At 45.3% G+C, this 17,047-nt stretch overlaps 1 protein-coding gene, 1 long non-coding RNA gene and 1 pseudogene across 3 annotated transcripts; 1 reads left to right on the forward strand and 2 right to left on the reverse strand.

Annotated features, from left to right (window-relative positions):
* The first annotated feature begins 2,949 nt into the window (after positions 1-2,949).
* On the forward strand, positions 2,950-10,781 carry LOC125529404 (uncharacterized). Its single transcript, XR_015607574.1, has 6 exons — positions 2,950-3,477; positions 4,531-8,988; positions 9,080-9,175; positions 9,271-9,415; positions 9,497-9,814; positions 9,905-10,781. It is a non-coding gene; the product is annotated as an uncharacterized LOC125529404 (long non-coding RNA).
* Positions 10,782-10,877: 96 nt separating this feature from the next.
* Positions 10,878-16,199, reverse strand: LOC125529403 (pyruvate kinase 1, cytosolic-like; annotated as a pseudogene). Its single transcript, XR_015607575.1, has 11 exons — positions 16,030-16,199; positions 15,834-15,868; positions 15,600-15,648; positions 14,061-15,517; positions 13,843-13,921; positions 13,503-13,646; positions 13,294-13,381; positions 12,930-13,025; positions 12,256-12,315; positions 11,542-11,687; positions 10,878-11,366 (listed from the first exon to the last, which is right to left on the reverse strand). The product of XR_015607575.1 is annotated as a pyruvate kinase 1, cytosolic-like (transcript).
* LOC147964450 (ubiquitin-conjugating enzyme E2 28-like) lies at positions 15,467-16,692 on the reverse strand. The gene is made up of 4 exons (XM_087529985.1): positions 16,582-16,692; positions 16,072-16,199; positions 15,600-15,648; positions 15,467-15,517 (listed from the first exon to the last, which is right to left on the reverse strand). Exons 1-4 carry the CDS (start codon positions 16,690-16,692, stop codon positions 15,467-15,469), a joined length of 339 nt encoding a protein of 112 aa, XP_087386111.1.
* Positions 16,693-17,047: the final 355 nt, after the last annotated feature.

Genomic DNA, 17,047 nt, shown 5'->3' on the forward strand with positions numbered 1-17,047 from the left:
AATGGTACAGCGAAAGTTACAGAGGCCCCGCCTGCGTCTTTAGATTGCCGGGCGGTTGGTGTGGTCGTTGGTCCCTACTGAGACGTCTTGCCAGCTGCTACTTTTTTGTTCTTTCTGGGCCTAGGGGCCACATCTTCATCATCATCCGGAAGATCGATGACGTTGGGTGGAGCTGCAGAGAAATCAGTCGACCCCAAGTGAATCGCTAGAATTTAATCGACCAAGTAATCAAGAACAAGATCATAAGAGTTTTTACCTGGGTTGGAGGTAACCGCGTCTTCCATCTCCTCATCTCGATATTGGTAGGAAGAAGTTCCAGATGTAGCAGCACTGCAAATGTCAACATTCAGTCGGTTACGTTCTGTTGCTCGAGTCGACCAAAAGAACAGATCAGATGATTACCCGGAGATGGTGGGGACGGTCACTTTGATTCTGGGCAAAGCCTTCAGTGGTTTAGAGGAGGTGGCTTTCGATGCTTTTGGCGCAGGAGGCGGCACAATCTTGGGCTGTTTTGATATCTTCTCAGTCGGCGCTGGCGAAGACGTCCGAGGGCGCTTCAAAGATGGCCTAGTCGGTGTAGCCGCCAGGACCGGGGTGCTCGCCGGGTCTTGAGCGTGCTTGGATCTTCTCTCTCTGCGAGGAGGCGAGTCTACCTCCTCGTCATCACTCGAGTCGTCGCTCTCCTCGTCCTCCTCCGCATCCGAGTGCCACTCGCCACTCTCGCCCCCGCTCGCCCCTTCCTCGACATCTTGCTCCTGCACTCCATTGGGCATCGAGTACATATCAATAAGAGCCTGAAAAGACAATGAACGAAAGAAATACAGTCGACCATCAACAAGGTGTTACACAGTGAATCGAGAAGATACTTGAGAAGGCAGAATTATACCTATTCCGGCTGGCGTGAATGGTCGAATGGAATCACCCTCCTAGACCCCCGGGGATTATCTTTGTTGCCGGTGATTCCTCTCAGCCACTTCTCCATCGTGTCTTCACTAACGTCCTCCGGGTGGATCCGAGTGGAGTCCTCGAGTCCTGAGTACATCCACATCGGATGGTCACGGGCTTGAAGTGGTTGGATGCGTCGACTGAGAAAAACCTCCAGCAGGTCCATTCCAGTCACCCCGTCACGGACAAATTGGACGACCCGCTCGACCAATGCCTTCACCTGCGCCTTCTCTTCCGGGATCACCCTCAAGGAGGAGGGCTTCTCCACTCGAGCCAAGGAAAAGGGGGGAAGTCCAGTCGACTGACCTGGGGTCGGCTGGCCCTTACAGTAAAACCAGGTCGACTGCCAGCCCCGGACCGAGTCAGGAAGGATCATAGCTGGGAAGGTGATCTTATTCCTCATCTGGATTCCAAGGCCCCCGCACGTCTAAATCACGTGTGTCCTCTCGTCACTCGGGTTGGCCTTCTTGACCGACTGGGAGCGGCAGGTGAATATGTGCTTGAATAGACCCTAGTGCGGTCGACAACCCAAGAAATTTTGGCACATCGACACAAAGGCAGCAAGATACACTATGGTGTTTGGAGTGAAGTGGTGGAGTTGAGCCCCGAAGAAGTTCAAAAAGCCACGAAAGAAAGGATGGGGAGGCAAAGAGAACCCGCGGTCGACATGAGTGGCGAGGAGAACACACTCACCCTCCAGCGGCCGCGGCTCGATCTCGTTCCCCGGGAACCGCGCCGATTCGTGGGGGATCAATCCCCCCTCAACCAGGTCGTCGAGGTCGTCCTGGCTGATCGTTGAGCGGATCCAATTGCCCTGGATCCAGCCCAGCGGCAGGCCAGACCTTGACGAGGATCCGCCCCGGCTGGTCCTCTTTCCTTTCGCCTTCGCGGTCGCCTTCTTCACGCGCTCCAATGCCATCGTCTTATCCTTTCCCGTGGCGGCGGATCGTGTCCGAGCGAGGCTACGGCGCCGAGAGCAGAAGTGGGCGCAGCGGAGAAATCTGAGGAAGAAGAAACAGAATGAGGGCGCACTGTTCAAAAGCCCGGTCCGGTGCCTTTTATAAGGTCACTTCCGAGTGACTAACTTGTAGGCCCGGACGATCTAAACAAATCCCGCAACAGTCGCGCGCGTGATACGTGGCGAAAAAGGTGGCACAGGAATCGAGGCGACCTGCCTAATCTGTCCCGATTACCACGGCCTCGCCCGTCCGGCGCGCTTCCCGAAATTCGAATCCCGCAAAATCTGCGGACAGCAGAACAACTTGTCAGACGGAAGACATTCTCCTCATCATCATTCGGAACTCTACCGTAAAAGTTCACTCGACAAAAACTAAGAACGGACCAAGGCGACTGAAAAATAAGTTGGTGTCATCCCCTCAGTTCATTGATTCAGAGCAAGATATACTCATAGCACGAAAAATGAGTCGGAAGTGTTCTCAACTCCTTCCTCACTCAAACCCTGATCCATTCGGGGGCTAATGATGAAGCTATGTACCTAGGGTAGGGTCATGGATCTGTTCAAGATACCCTCCCCAAGGACATCCCTAAAGGTACCAGGAGCATTCGAAGAAAAATCATCATCCACTCGCCTATGAAGTTATGTTCCACTCGACCATCCTGAAGACACTCGACCGTATAGATAATCACTCGACTACCAGAAGATCTAGGGCCTCTCCACTCTGCAACGGTCGGGAATTAAGTCATAGCTTTAATGGTCATTATGTATCTTTATTGCAGGCGTTACCAGTAACGCCCCCATCTTTATGTACCTTAAACCCTCTGTGACGTGGGCTGGCTGGGGTCCTGGCGCACTCTATATAAGCCACCCCCTCCACAGGCACAAGGGTTCGCACTTTCTGTAACACACATGCATATAATCTAGTCGACCGTCTCCGGGCTCCGAGACGTAGGGCTGTTACTTCCTCCGAGAAGGGCCTGAACTCGTAAAACTCCTGCGTACAACTCCTCCATAGATAAGATCTTGCCTCTACATTCCTACCCCCATTCCACTGTCAGACTTAGAACCACGACACCTCCCTCGCGCCCAACTCCTCCCTCCTCGCCCCTCTCTCTCTCCCTCCAAACCCTAGAACCTCACTCGCGCCTCCCAGCCCCGCCGCCGTCCAGGTCCAGCCCCACGCCGCCGTCGTCTTCTTCGCCCAACCGACCGCCGCCGCACCGCACGCTCGTGCGCAGGGGCGAGAAGGAGAACCACCGCCCGCCCCCGGAGCGCGAGGAGGACGGCGCTGACGTCAAGATCGCGCGCCTCTCCTCCTGCTTCCTCCACCTCCGCGTCTTCCGAGGCCACGACGCGCGGCCGACAGGGCTGTGGGCGAGGGGGCTCAGCCTTGCCCCCCTCGATCTGGATGTCGTCGTCTCCGTGGTTTTGCCCCCTTCGTTTCCTCTATCCAGCCATGTGACTCGAGCCAGCAAGATCCAGCCATGGCGGCCAACTCTGCCTTCCCGAGCCCGGCGAGAAGGGGTTGCACGGCTATCCCTCCCCATGTGGTGATGGAAAAAGGGGGTGCCGGGGTGAGTCGCCGCTAGCCTCAACCCTTTATGATGTTCTCTGCTTGGATTAATGCTAATTATGTTATGCATTTTTGCACATCTAGCTCCTGATCGGAGCCACATTTTATTCTCCTTTCAATGTTGTGAATGCTTGTGGTTGTAGATTGGCATTATTGAAGCAAGGATCTTGTGTAAATAAATGCTACAGGTGACCACATGTGGGTAGGCTTGTTGGTTACGAATTACGTAGACTTGGTACCCTAGACCAATATATTCAGTTAATTATTTTTAATCTGGATGCATCGAGCAAAATTATATATGCTAGCTCAGTTGCGTATAAATTTGTTTTTTATAATTGTCAGATCCAACCTTTGTATTTGCTTTGCTTGTTGTACTTTGGTTAGAAGCAAATAATGTGATGTTGTCCTATTGTGATATCCACACTGTCAATATCAAAGTATACAGGCCTATTCCTTTCTTATCATTTTCACTTAATCTTCCTTGTCCAGTTCATTTTTGAAACTTAGTATTGTATGAGGTCCTACACTCTTCCGGCTTGCTATATTTGCTAAACACATACTGCAATGGTGGGTGATTACTTTAGTTTCATATTTTGACAAGATAGTCTTTCGGTATGTCAAGTAAAATCATGGAAAAATGACTGATGGGGAAGAGTTGTTGTGTTTTAGGAGCAAATGATCATGCCTTAAGAATCTGCATTCATAGTCGTTTGATTCTATCATGCTTGCTTCTCTTTTTCTACTCAATTACACCAGGCAAATCAAATGATTTTTGTCTTTGCCTTGAGTTTTAATCGTTCTGTCACTACCCAGCCGTTGTTATGTTCATTTCTCCAACCCATGGTTGATAACTAAGATTTCGAAAGCAATGGAGGAGATATGAGGAAGTATCCGTTTGAGTGACAAGCAATTCGGGACGTAGGGAGTATTTGTTTATAAGTTCCTTTGCTATTTTCCCTTGAGTGTCGTGGATGCTTCATGTTTGACATTATTGGTATAGATCAATGAAGAAATCTTTTTTATTGTTAATGTTGTATGCTTCGTGCATATGCAGTTGCTCTTGGCTGATAGAGCGAAACAGACTTTTGCGGGCATTATTCAGGTCAAGAATTCATGGTAATACACGATGATGTACTTTGTACTCCATGCCAAATTATTCAGTTAATCAGTTATTAACATGGATGCACAGAGCCAAATTATATCAGATCCAACCTTTGCGCTTGCTTTGCCTGTTGTAGTTTGCTTAGTAGAAAATAATGTGTTTAAGGTCTTTTGATGCTCGTTCTTCATCTAAAGGCTACTTTACAAGCCATATTTGGTGTTCTATTTTCTTATTTCTGTAATAGGATTTTAGTGCAGATGGTCATGGGACAGCTAAAACCAAAAATGTTTAAACCTTTTCTGGGCATTATAATTGAAAAGTAACCTAAAATCCTTAATTTCATCAAGCTTGCTATCTAAAAAATGCTTAGCACTATTGCTAATATACCATCCTACGGGTGATTAAAGATCTACTTATGAATCAGCTGCATTTTCCAGTAGGCCAGCTCCTAATCTACGACTGTTTCGGCCGCCGGCTCAGATATGTTTAGTACAGAGTAACCGCATATAATAAATGTGTACAGAGCATACAGATTAAATATACATTATAAACGAATATGGGGTAAGCAACGTCGGTTAGGTAATACTCCACTCTTCTTTTTTAGAATGAAGGCTCAAGTCGAGCCCGGCTTTGAATTAACAAAGCCATCAACCGACCAGGATTACAGCATCAACCCACTTATAGGAGCAGAAAAACAAAACAGCTAAGAGATACATAATGCTCTGCAACAGCTAGCTAGCTTCATACAACCTACAAGCAAAGATGAAGAAAACTAAAGCCCATGAGCAGCTTGAAGAGGATGAAGCCCTCCACCGATCGCAATCCATCGCTCAGTGACACCAGGAAGGCCTTGAGGAGACACCACTAGCAGATTGGAAGAACACGTTGTCAGCTCCATGGGCTACGGCCAAAACGGATACAACCTCCTCCTCCATCTCCGAAAGGGGCTCCCTGCCCCCTCGCCTGGCACGAGGCGCCGAACCGTCGGAAGATACAGACGCTCTCCCAAGAGCTAAGATGAATAACCGCCACCGTTGCCACCGGGAAGACCAAACCAGAGCACCGCCAACATGCAACGCCGGGCTCAACAAGGGGGAACCTTGGCACTGAGAGGGAACTGCACACGAGAAGAAGCAAATGCACGGCGCGAGACTGTTGATGACAAAGCTGCAATGGAGGAAGCCCAAAACACCGCAGACTCCAACCACGCAGCCGCCGAACGCCTACCAACGGAGCATACTCGCCATCGCCCCAAAACTCACCAAAGGCGGCAGCTTCATGAAGGAGACGGCGCCATAGGCGTCGCTGCCACCCAATCCAGAGGGATTTTGGCTTTCGCCCGGAAACGAGCAGGGGAGAAAGGCAAAAAGGGGGAGGGAAGTACCAAAACGACGCCTACAAGTAGGGGACGGCGCCCGCGGGCGTCGCTGCTGTTGTGGTCGGCTGAGTCGGCCTGGATTTCTCCGGGCACTACACCACCCCCAACCCCAGCTTCAAACATGGCGCCTGCAGCCTGGGACGACTGAAGACCAGATCTGAAAGGGGATCTGAGCGTTGGAGGCGGAGGCGTCAGATCCGAACGGGGGCCCTCGCAGCCCGGCGTCCAGCAGCCTCCACCCGCCGCCACCTTGCCGCCCGCGCGGCCAAGGCAGCCGGCCAGCACCCGCGGCCGCCGCTGGCTGAGAACGGCGTCGTGCCACCACCCGAGGCCGCCACCTCGGCTCCAGAGTCCCCCGCGCGCGACGGAGCAGGCAAATCCTCGCCGCCACCTTCCCCGACGGCCGCGCGGCTTGCCGGCGACCCCCTCCGGTGGCGACGAGGTAGAGGAGAAGGGGGAGGGAGGCCGGCGGCGGGCTAGGGTTGGCGCCACCCGAGTCGCCCCTGCGGGAGTGACGCAGGGGCCGAGGGAACTCTTAATACTCCACTCTTGCCCACTGATTCGCTCCCCCAAAATGTAGGCATGCTCGTCCTTTTTCTATTTGTTCCTAGTCCGCTATACGTGATGTGAGCTTATGAAATAAATTGTTGATGCATGAACATTTTGTGTATGATATTATCTGGACATTGCTTTTTTGTCTCTTATTAAATAATAAGATTACTATCTCTCTTGCTAAAAAATTGTATTCTATACAAGTTTTATACACAGAATATTTATAAACCATGAGTTATTCCGCAATAGCTCGCTTCGCTCATTTCAGCATGTTATCTCTAAGCACCAGCAGACATCAAGTTGGATCCTCCTCTTGTCTCTAGAAACCTTTTTGATCCTGTGATACTTGTTGTTCTGTCCTAGGATGGTCATTCTTGTTGAGTGATAATCAGGGCAGCTCCAGTGTATAAATATATTGATTTGGTGATAAGATATAACGGGTGGGTTATATGATCGAGGAAAGGCGAATCTAAGCCCACTATGGAATGAACTCTGAACCCTTTTATTTGTATATAAAGGCGTTGCTTATTTATGTTCCAGTGTTTACAGTTGTGTTATGTGGTTTACATGAGGATGCCCTTGTCCTATAGCTATGCTCCCGGATTTGCTAGATTGATCAGCGGTGTTCATGCTAGGGCGATGATGATTAACCGTGGCTGAAATATGTGTGCCTTTGAGCAATCCAGGCACCTGTGAGTATCAAGTTGGATCCTCCCTCTTGTCTCTAGAATCCTTTTTGATTCTGTGATAGTTGTTGTTCTGTCTTTGGATGGTCATTCTTGTTAAGTGATAACCAGGACATCTCTACTGTATAAACAAATTGATCTGGTGATAAGAGATGACAAGGGTAGGTTATAAAATCGAGGAAATGCGGATCTAAGCCCACTATGCAATGAACCCTGGACCCTTTTTATTTGTATTTAAGGGTGTTGCTTATTTATGCTCCGGTGTTTATAGCCATCTTATGTAAATATTTCTTCTCTCTCATACCTTTATTGCATATGAGTTGTCAATGTTCAAGAAATCGTTAACTGGTAGCTGCTCGGTTGGTTTATTAGTAGCGATTAATCGGTGAATTAGCCTATTAACTGGATTAATCGGTCGACCATTAATCAGAAGATTGAATAGGAACTTGCCAACATATATCTAGATTTTTTTATGTATTATACCATACTCTCGTGCTCCCAGCTATGTAGTATACCAAACACATGCTGCCATACACATATGAAAAGCATAGAGAGAAGGTAAAATTATTATTCCTAGCTATTAAGGAGCGGCATGGGGCTGGAAGGGGTTACGGGCCAAAAATTTGGGCTTTGTTTGCCCATCCATTAATGGGCCATCAGGGATTAATCTGCATGACAATTGATTAATTGGTCTAACTTGCCAACTAATCGGCCTGACAAGTTAACACAATGAATATGTGTTATTCGATTCTGTCATGCTACGAGTAGCGATTAACTAGCCCATTAACAGATTAATCGGGTGAATTCTTAAACAGTGTGAGTTGTTCTTGATCTTTTATTTTTTTTGTTGGTCCTTGATTTAATTTGGGTAAGAGCGAGCTGCACTGTGTTATACTAGTAAAACTCGCTCCCATCAAGTTATCGGTTGAATGTCTTGTTTTAACTAGCTTAGCCCACGCGGCGACACGCCATGCTCATCGATAAGTCGCGACTATCTAGTAGCTAACATAATTTACAATTTCTAACCCCCCTGTATAACTGGTTGGATTAGTTATTATCTGCTCTACCATGACCAAATATTGTTTTTGAGCCATCATGGCTAGCTTTATTAAGATCAAATAATGTTACATCGTCCATTAGTTTAGCTATGATGCAACCCGGGGGCTCCTCAGACTAGCTACTCAAAATCTTATTACAAAAGCAATACTGAGCTAGCTCATAAGCCGCTTGATTAGCGGACTAGAAACAATGTTTAAACTTAACCTTCCCAATCCAAAACAATAAGGTGTGCATCAAGAGCGCTTTCTCATGAGAGCCACATCCCTATTTTTTACTGTGACGGAGAAAGAAAACGAATGGGAGCAGAAAATGCGTCCCGGGATAACCCCCTCCGCCAGTTAAAAGTCCTTCCCTGCCTTCCCCACGAAGGCATCCTTCCGCTCGTCCTCCTCCTCGCCGCCGCTGACGCCACCACCACCTCTCCTTTCTATTCTCCTGCCACCGCCACCTCATCTTTCTTCCTCGCCTCTTTCCACACCCCTCATCTGCCATTCATTCTCCGCAGCCGGGTCTCCTCCTCTCTCCCGCGCGCCGGCGGGGATGGAGGGACAACGGCAGGGCGACCGGATGAGACGACGACGGCTTAGTACATGTTGCAGTTACCGCCGGCATCATAGGGGCTCGTTCTCGGGTAGTAAATCGTGTAATGTCATGGCATAAATCACAGAGACGTTCCTCTGTTCTTCCTGCCCTTCGAGTCCGCACTAGAAGCAGGGGTCCTCATCGATCGATCTTGTAAGCATCTGCCTTGCAGAATCAGAATCTTGTTACATATATACTCGTGTTCTTTCCTGGAATTTTTGTGGTGACTGAATAATATATGCAGTGAGGACGGAATTAGTCTCGGTTCTGTCAGGCATTAGCCATGGTGTTGTTGGGGTTCGTCGTCAGCTTCTCTTTCCCGGCATCGATGACGTCCAATGTATGATAAGAAACATCAAAAGGTTTTCATATTGGTATATTTTCTTCAAATTAACTTGGCATCATGATAATTAGATTGGTCATGTATGTATGCAGCTTCAGTGTGGCGTACAGCCTTGGAGTAGCAGCGGACAGCGGGGCTGCAAACGCCAGCTCCAATGGCATTGACAACAGCTTCCTGGGCAGTTTGTGGGCACCGTTATTCAGGAACAACAGTAGCACCTTAAATGCCACTTCAGGGGTACATTACATGCATACATGTAGAACTTTCTGAAATAATGCAGTTTGAAGTTTCTGAAGAAATTACACTACATGTTTGCAGATGCCTTAGCTTCTCCTCACCATCGTGACCACCCCTCCTCCTCGCACCAGATTGAGCAGCAGGCTGGGCAGAGCAGAGCGGAGCGAACGGCCGTGCCAGAACCAGCATAACACGGTCGCGGGCGGAGAGGGCGAGGCTGAGTCGCTGGACTACGGCCTCGTGGAGGAGGAAATCCAGGGCTCGGGTTTCATCTACATGGTCGACTGCTCAGGTGCTGTGCCGCGGGTCAGTGCTTAGATGCTCTTCAACGCCTTCGTCTTTATTGTCTCCTACACCTTTGGCTACACGCTCGGCCAACATGACGGCCCATGCAGCAAGGTAACTACTACCATTCATGCTTGCGCTTATATTAATTCTGAATTTCATTCGTGCTTGTGCTTGTATTAATTCTGAATTATTTTAGTCCAGTTCGAGGCCGACCGCAGACATTGACGGCATCCATAACAATCATGCATCCTTCGACATCTGATTCGACCACTGCTCCCTCGTCGACTATGACGACGGGCTCATCGACATCACAGTCTCCAGGTTGTTCCCTTTTCTGTTGTTTGTCCCTGTTACTAAATCACTCACATGCTTGCTTTCTCTAAACAAATTTCGCTAATTACATTGGATCATTGTGCTGTATTGATGAAAAGAATTTTGTGTATGTATATGTGATTGCATTTTTTGTTTGATTGATATTATTATGGTTACTCACAATGTACACTGGGCGATTAAACTAATATCCATATGTCTTGCATTAATATTGTAGTTCTTGATCACAAAACTTGTGAGGAAAGACCATGGTAAATGAAGAGACAACATTACACTGGATTTTATCTTTGTGAGGTCTGTAGCAATATGGTCATTGATGCAACAAACAAGGGAACAAGTCCAGGTTCATCAATCATAGTTGTGAACCAAACACAGAGATGCAGAAATGGTTAGTTCTATTGTACTTCTTATTTTATATCCATGCTGATGACCATGATATTTGCTACTGGTCTCATGTTATTTCGGGACTGTAGATGGAGAGACCAGAGTTGGAATGTTTGCTCTTCTTGATATGGAGAGAGGGGAGAAGCTGACAGATAATCAATTCAGAAACGCAGCAAATGCTAGTTAACATCCAAAAGAGGAAAATAGAGGGGGAAAACAGGCCACATCTTCAAAAAGGTGCACAACAAAACCATTTATCATGCGCAGAAACTAAACACTACATCAGCTAGATTTCAAGTCTTGCATGCACAAAAGTAACTAACAAGCTAACCATCTATGTAAACTAGAATGCCATCAGCCACAAAATTCAGAAGGTGAATATATATATATATATATATATATATATATATATATATATATATATATATATATAATACAAAGGAGGTAAATGCAGCTCCCTCCACATTTTCACATCCGGGCTTGGGACCGGCAAAGGCAGTGTTAAACCACACCAATCATCATTCAAGCATACAGGCCACACCATCAAGCAAATGCAACATTCACACACACAGAGAGTCAAGCACACACAGAGTCACACAAACAGAGAGTCAAGCACAAACACAATCAAGCCACACACAGTCACACACACAGTCAAGCCACACACACAGAGTCAAGCACACACAGAGTCACACAAACAGAGAGTCAAGCACAAACACAATCAAGCCACACACAGTCACACACAGTCAAGCCACACACACCGAGTCAAGCCACACACAGTCACACACACACAGAATGGAGCACTTGCACACAAGAAACATACATAGATAGGGGCACAAACAGAAAGCACATGCAAGACCGAAGTAAACTCAAAAAGCTATAAAGAATTTCCAGAACTTGGATGAGTAAACTGATTTCTCTAGAGGAGCGAGGGTGATCCAGATCTTCGTTCCTGCAAATAGGAAGCTAGTTAGAGGCTGATTAACTGATTATCTTCATCAATACCCACAAGTTTGTAGGCATAGAGACACATGCTTATTTATTTAGAATTTGGTTTGTAATTCAAATATTATGAGTGTACGCATATGGACATAAAAGAAATGTTAATGCATTCTTGTTCCACTTACTAGAGAAAGCAAGGCATGTAACATCAGCAACATTCTTATAGAAATTCTGGATAAGGTAAGCCATGCGACTTGATCACACTGGATGCTTTGCCGTGGTCAAGAGCAACCTTCAACACTGATTCATTTCTAGTGCTAGTAGATTCAGCCTGCAGGGTAGAGAAAGAATGTCGGTACAAATCATGAGGCAAACCAAGCTTCTTACTTGTTGGGTCCAAATCAAGGAATTCTAGCTACCAAATAATTCAAGGTGGATGCAAGATGAAACCTCCAAACATCAGCCTCACTGGTGCACACCAGCTTATAAGCTCACGCATTGCGTTTATATTATACAGAATAAACACACCAGTCTACCACCAGTCAAGTTCGAAATAGTGTACTGATTAACCAAGCCTATGATGACTTGCCAACCAGTTTGAAAGTGAACTGCAGTCCAGTGTTTATTCCATTTGTAAGTAGAACATGATGCAAGCAAATACCCTACAAGCAGAATTAATCCACTGGACTGGTGTATGTAAAGCATCCACTTTTCACATATTGGGAATATGCACTAACGCCAACTGCCATTATTCCCTTTATGTTCAGAACAAGGACGTTGGTATTTATAGGTAGTTCCTATTTTTCATATTATACATACTGGGTCATGTATTCTAAAATTGAAAAGAACCACCAAAGAATGGTTAATGTAGCCAACAGATGAAAGGCAAGTTAACTCACCGGGTGATGTGGATCGGCAAGCATGGGAAAGAGGACTTTAACTATGAGCGATTGTCTTGCCTGCAGGAAGATAATGCAACAAATATGAGTTATAACAGTGGCACACTGCCAAACACCAGAGACAAGTCTTGGTCCAACATAAGCAATAATGTTTCTTATCGGGCAGAATTCTATAGTACTCCCTCCATCCCGAATTACTTATCTTAGAGTTGTCTGGATATGGATGTATTAGATACGTGGTAATACATGTTAATTAGTGAGTTTAGTTGAACACCACACTAAAAAGGTTACAAGGAAACAGGTTGTTTACATACTTCAAATGCACTTGTGAAGCTCCACTTCAATTGATTTGTTTTTAGATGAGGAATGGCATGGTGGGCCTGTACTTGGCAATTAGCCTGCAGATACTCGATACGGCATAATATATGAATCAGTTTCTATTAAACTACAAGATGAGATGAAGTGCCTATAAGAAGAAATACTCCTTTTCTCCTATCCAGATGAAATGATGACCGAAGCCTTAACTTTAATATCAGCCCGCACCTAGCAAATAGGTAGTGAACTATTTTCAAACTTAAGTGTCCCAGACTGATAATCAATCAATGGAAGACATAAATTGTTCCCCTGTAAACACTAACAAAAGGTTGGAAAATGAAAAGAAACAAAATACGCACCGGAGAGGAAGCAATAGACTCAAAGTGGATCATGGGTTCTCCCACGTATTTCATGGTTCGCTTGAAGTACAAATCCTGGTTGAAGACGTTCTCAACCTGTGAAACAATTCATGAAAATATATCACCAACTATGAAGAGAGAAAAGGCAGGAAGGAGTGAATTTGAATTAGATCCCATTAGAGTGCCAAGGATATACTTGTTGAGAACACATTTAGGGGCTGTTCGGAAGAATAGTATTTATCTGTAACATTTTATTAGTATTGAAGTCTGATTTGAACTACAAAAGGGAACCTATCAACAAATGCCCTCCCAAACAGGCATGTGTTTATCAAGAGAACATATAGACCTCCAAAATAAAGTTCACCTCAGCACAAATTCTGCCTACCGTTGAAATAGTCTCAACTGGATACAACCCACGGAGAGTCTCAGCACCAAGGAAATGGCATCACTACCTGAACAAAACAATTGTGATTCATGTTACAGCTTGTGTAGTTATAGTTTCTTTGGGTGCAGTAATGAGCAGCTGTACAGGATCACCAAAGTATAAGATATCTGCAAGAGGCAAAAACTAACCATCCAGCACCGCATTTGCCACATCAGTTGCATCTGCACGAGTAGGCCTTAGATTGTCCGTCATACTGTCCACAACACGAGTAACAGCAGCAGGTTTTCCAGCCATGTTGCACTTGTGCAGAGCAGACTTCTGAAATAAGAACACTTAAAGACGAACAAAGTAGTACTCAATAGAGAAAAATACATGTTAATTACTATCAACGTCAGGAATATTTCCAAAGTATGAAGTGCAAACAAACATGTGATATTCAACAAAATATCAATATAAAAAATTTCAATCTGTTGGGAAAGATGGCACTGTTAAGTAGTACACTCTAAATATCGACATAGAGTTACTTACTTGCCGCACATCTTCTGCATGCCTTGTATAAGAAAGAGAGGAAGTCAATCTTGTTTGGAGCACCCCATTTTTTCATAACCTGAAAGTGGCGCATGCCCATAAAGTCATATAATGGATTACAGCAAGGAGCTCCAGTTTCACGAAAAAAAATAACATGTAAAGTCTAGTCGCCAAGTTAATACAAGGAGCAAGAGAGATTCTTGGGAGGATTTCCTTACATCTTTATCCTCGTCAGACAACGTGGGCATGTCGATATGGATCTGGGAGAAATGCAATGTGAAGGCATAATAATCACAAGAAAGTTCAGAAAAAATAATAGCGCCAGGTCTGTTACCTATGATCAGGAACTACCAACACCAAAATTAGATACCAATCAACAAACAACAATCAATCAATTGTAATAGCCATGAACAAACAGCAGTCAATCGTGCCATATAAACATGTAATAATATCTCAAGGCAACAAACAGCAATCAATCGGCCTACATGGTTTGTACCTTCTCAAGGCAATCAATCAAACAACAAACAACAATCCATCTCAAGGCAACCAATCAAACAACAAACAACAATCCATCTCAAGGAAATCAATCAAACAACAATCAACAATCCATCTCAAGCCAATCAATCAAACAACAATCAACAATCCATCTCAAGCCAATCAATCAAACAACAAACAACAATCCATCTCAAGCCAATCAATCAAACAACAAACAACAAACCATCTCAAGCCAATCAATCAAACAACACACAACAATCAATCGTGCCATATGGGAACATAAGCAAAGCATGATAACAATAAACAATTGAAAAGAACAGCATCAGAACAACCGTAACAGGCAAGAACAAGATTCTCTGCATCTAGGATGGGAACAAGAATCGTCAGAGGGCAACCAGAATATCAAGCGCATGCGTTTGAGATATGAAAATAACCAACGAACAACGCAGGTGATGGAACAGAAGGAACGATCTGACATTGCTCCAATTTCCGAACCAAGAACCGATCGTTCCTGTAACCGTCGCCCCGACACGAACACGAAAGGCAGGATCGTCAGATAACAGAAGCGCACGCACAAGTAAACGCAGGAACCATCGCTCCACCGTGAACACGAAACGCAGGAACAGAAGTTTCTCAAACAGACTTTAGTTCGCAAACCAGACCGACCGACCGCTCGCTCGCCCGCCCGCTTCCTCCCAGAGTCGCAGGGACGGAGACCCCCGACGAGACGGCCCCAAGAACACATGAGAGCATCAGGACGACAACGAGGACAAGCAAAATCATATCACAAGTGATTCTAAAGTGACAAGGAGGACGAGTAAATCAAACTAGATGCGATTTTCTATCTAAACGGGCGAATCTAGGACGAGCGAAATTAGTCGAACCAGACACACTTCAAGACAGATGAATCGAAAACGAGCAAAATGACAAATTAGACGCGATTCTTCTAATCTAAACGGACGAATCGAGTGGGGACGAGCAACATAAAGTCAGAGGCGAGGGGAGAGGGAATAGGGGACGAATTGCCTCACCAGCCGCGAGAGGAGGAGAGGCACGAACCGAGGACGAATTGCCTCACCAGACGCGAGAGGAGGAGAGGTAAGCCATTCATACCTAAAAAGTATATGTTTCAAGTTGGCAACATCGGTTGTCTCTCATCAGTTCCAAGTCGATGGCTAGCCTGAAATGACATGAGCAACTTAAAATGTGACTGTGATGTAAATGATGTTTCTATTATTCTTGAAGCAAGAAAAGTAGCTTACATCATCGGTAGCACCAACAGTCATATTTACAAATGAAGATTCAGATGACCTGTTATTTAATAAGGCATCATATGAGTCAAAGCTACTTAGAAATCAGTTTATGATCATAACAGCATAAGTAATTATTCATATCTGTATATCAAAGTTATCAAGGAATCAAGGATTCAGTATAAAACAAGTCAGACAAACTGATCAAAATTCAAACTCTGGCCATTTGAAAGCATAGAAACTTACCAATGAGTTATAGTCCTGCAACTCCAATAAGTCACCTGGTTTTTCATCTTTGACTTTAGCTATAGGTGAGAAGAACTAAGAACAAATAGAAGTACACAAATGGAAGTAACCGGTGTGTTTCGAAATTAGCAAGCATCCCACCCAGGGGGGAAATACATTTTAGCAAACCATAAACATAGAACAATTAAAAGAATACCTCTCTCAACATTGCTTGCCTATACATCCACCCATGGCTTACTTCTGTGTCCAGCAGCGTGTCGTGGACTCATACTTGGCCCAATCAGTCTTGTACATGTGAGCAATCTCAGGCACCAGAGGATCATTGGGGTTGGGGTCCGTCAGCAACGAACAGATTGACAGGAGGACCTGTTAACAGAGACGGGTAAATGTTAGAGAAACATAAATGAAGAATTTTTGTGAGATTAAGTTGCTGAAGGAACCAAGCTTATATCAGCAACAAGCTTTAAGCAAAAATGGAACAACCAAGTTAGGAATGCAGATGCTGCCGTTGATATGGTCAAAGCCAGGCTCCACTATTCCTTGAGAATGTCAAGGCGAATGCTGCCGTTGTTGTTGATGAAAGAGACCTGAAATATGTTCATGTCTGAATGTCAGAAAAAAATAGATAAGATAGCAAGCAGCAGCAAACTAATTGTCTGAGGACCCTCAAGACATTTGTGTAACAGCAATTCCAATATCAATATGAACTCTTTTTTTACAAAGGTTAGCTCAGTACACCGGAAATTACCTTCTGGGGCTTGAAGGGATAATCTAGTGGGAAATGGATGTTCACCAAAAATAGACCACCGGTAAACGGGCTGTCTGAGGGTCCCATGATAGTGGCCTGCCAGTGGAACATGTCCTCACCTACAGGACCTGCCCGAATAAAAGGAAAGTAATACGGTATTACACAACAGTCAGACGAGCATATGTATGAAGCCAGTCAAGTATGAGTAAGAAACAAGTCGTATTTGCTAGAGATCAAATAGCGGCCAACTTTAGTTATGTGTGAACAAGTTCAGAATTAGGCATGAAATTATATTATCAAGGGTTACCATCATATACACGTCCAGTACAATGATTAGAATAATTCAAAGTTCATTGATCTTAATTTCAAGAGGTTAGTGGAACCAACTGCTGTATTAAAAAACATCAAGTCACCCAGGAGGCCAGGACATCCACTGAAGCCACTTATTCTCCACAAAAACACAGAA

This window comes from Triticum urartu, chromosome 6A, assembly GCF_056163025.1.
Source record: "Triticum urartu cultivar PI428250 chromosome 6A, HENAU_Tu73, whole genome shotgun sequence".
NCBI classification, from domain to species: domain Eukaryota; kingdom Viridiplantae; phylum Streptophyta; class Magnoliopsida; order Poales; family Poaceae; genus Triticum; species Triticum urartu.

Excerpts from the sequence above, each read along its gene's own strand:
- LOC147964450 (XM_087529985.1), bottom strand. The coding sequence starts at position 16,692 with ATGTTCCACTGGCAGGCCACTATCATGGGACCCTCAGACAGCCCGTTT. Across the intron at positions 16,200-16,581 it reads ATCCCTTCAAGCCCCAGAAG|GTCCTCCTGTCAATCTGTTC; the intron begins GTAATTTCCGGT and ends CTCTGTTAACAG. Across the intron at positions 15,518-15,599 it reads CTGTTGGTGCTACCGATGAT|GCTAGCCATCGACTTGGAAC; the intron begins GTAAGCTACTTT and ends ATGTCATTTCAG.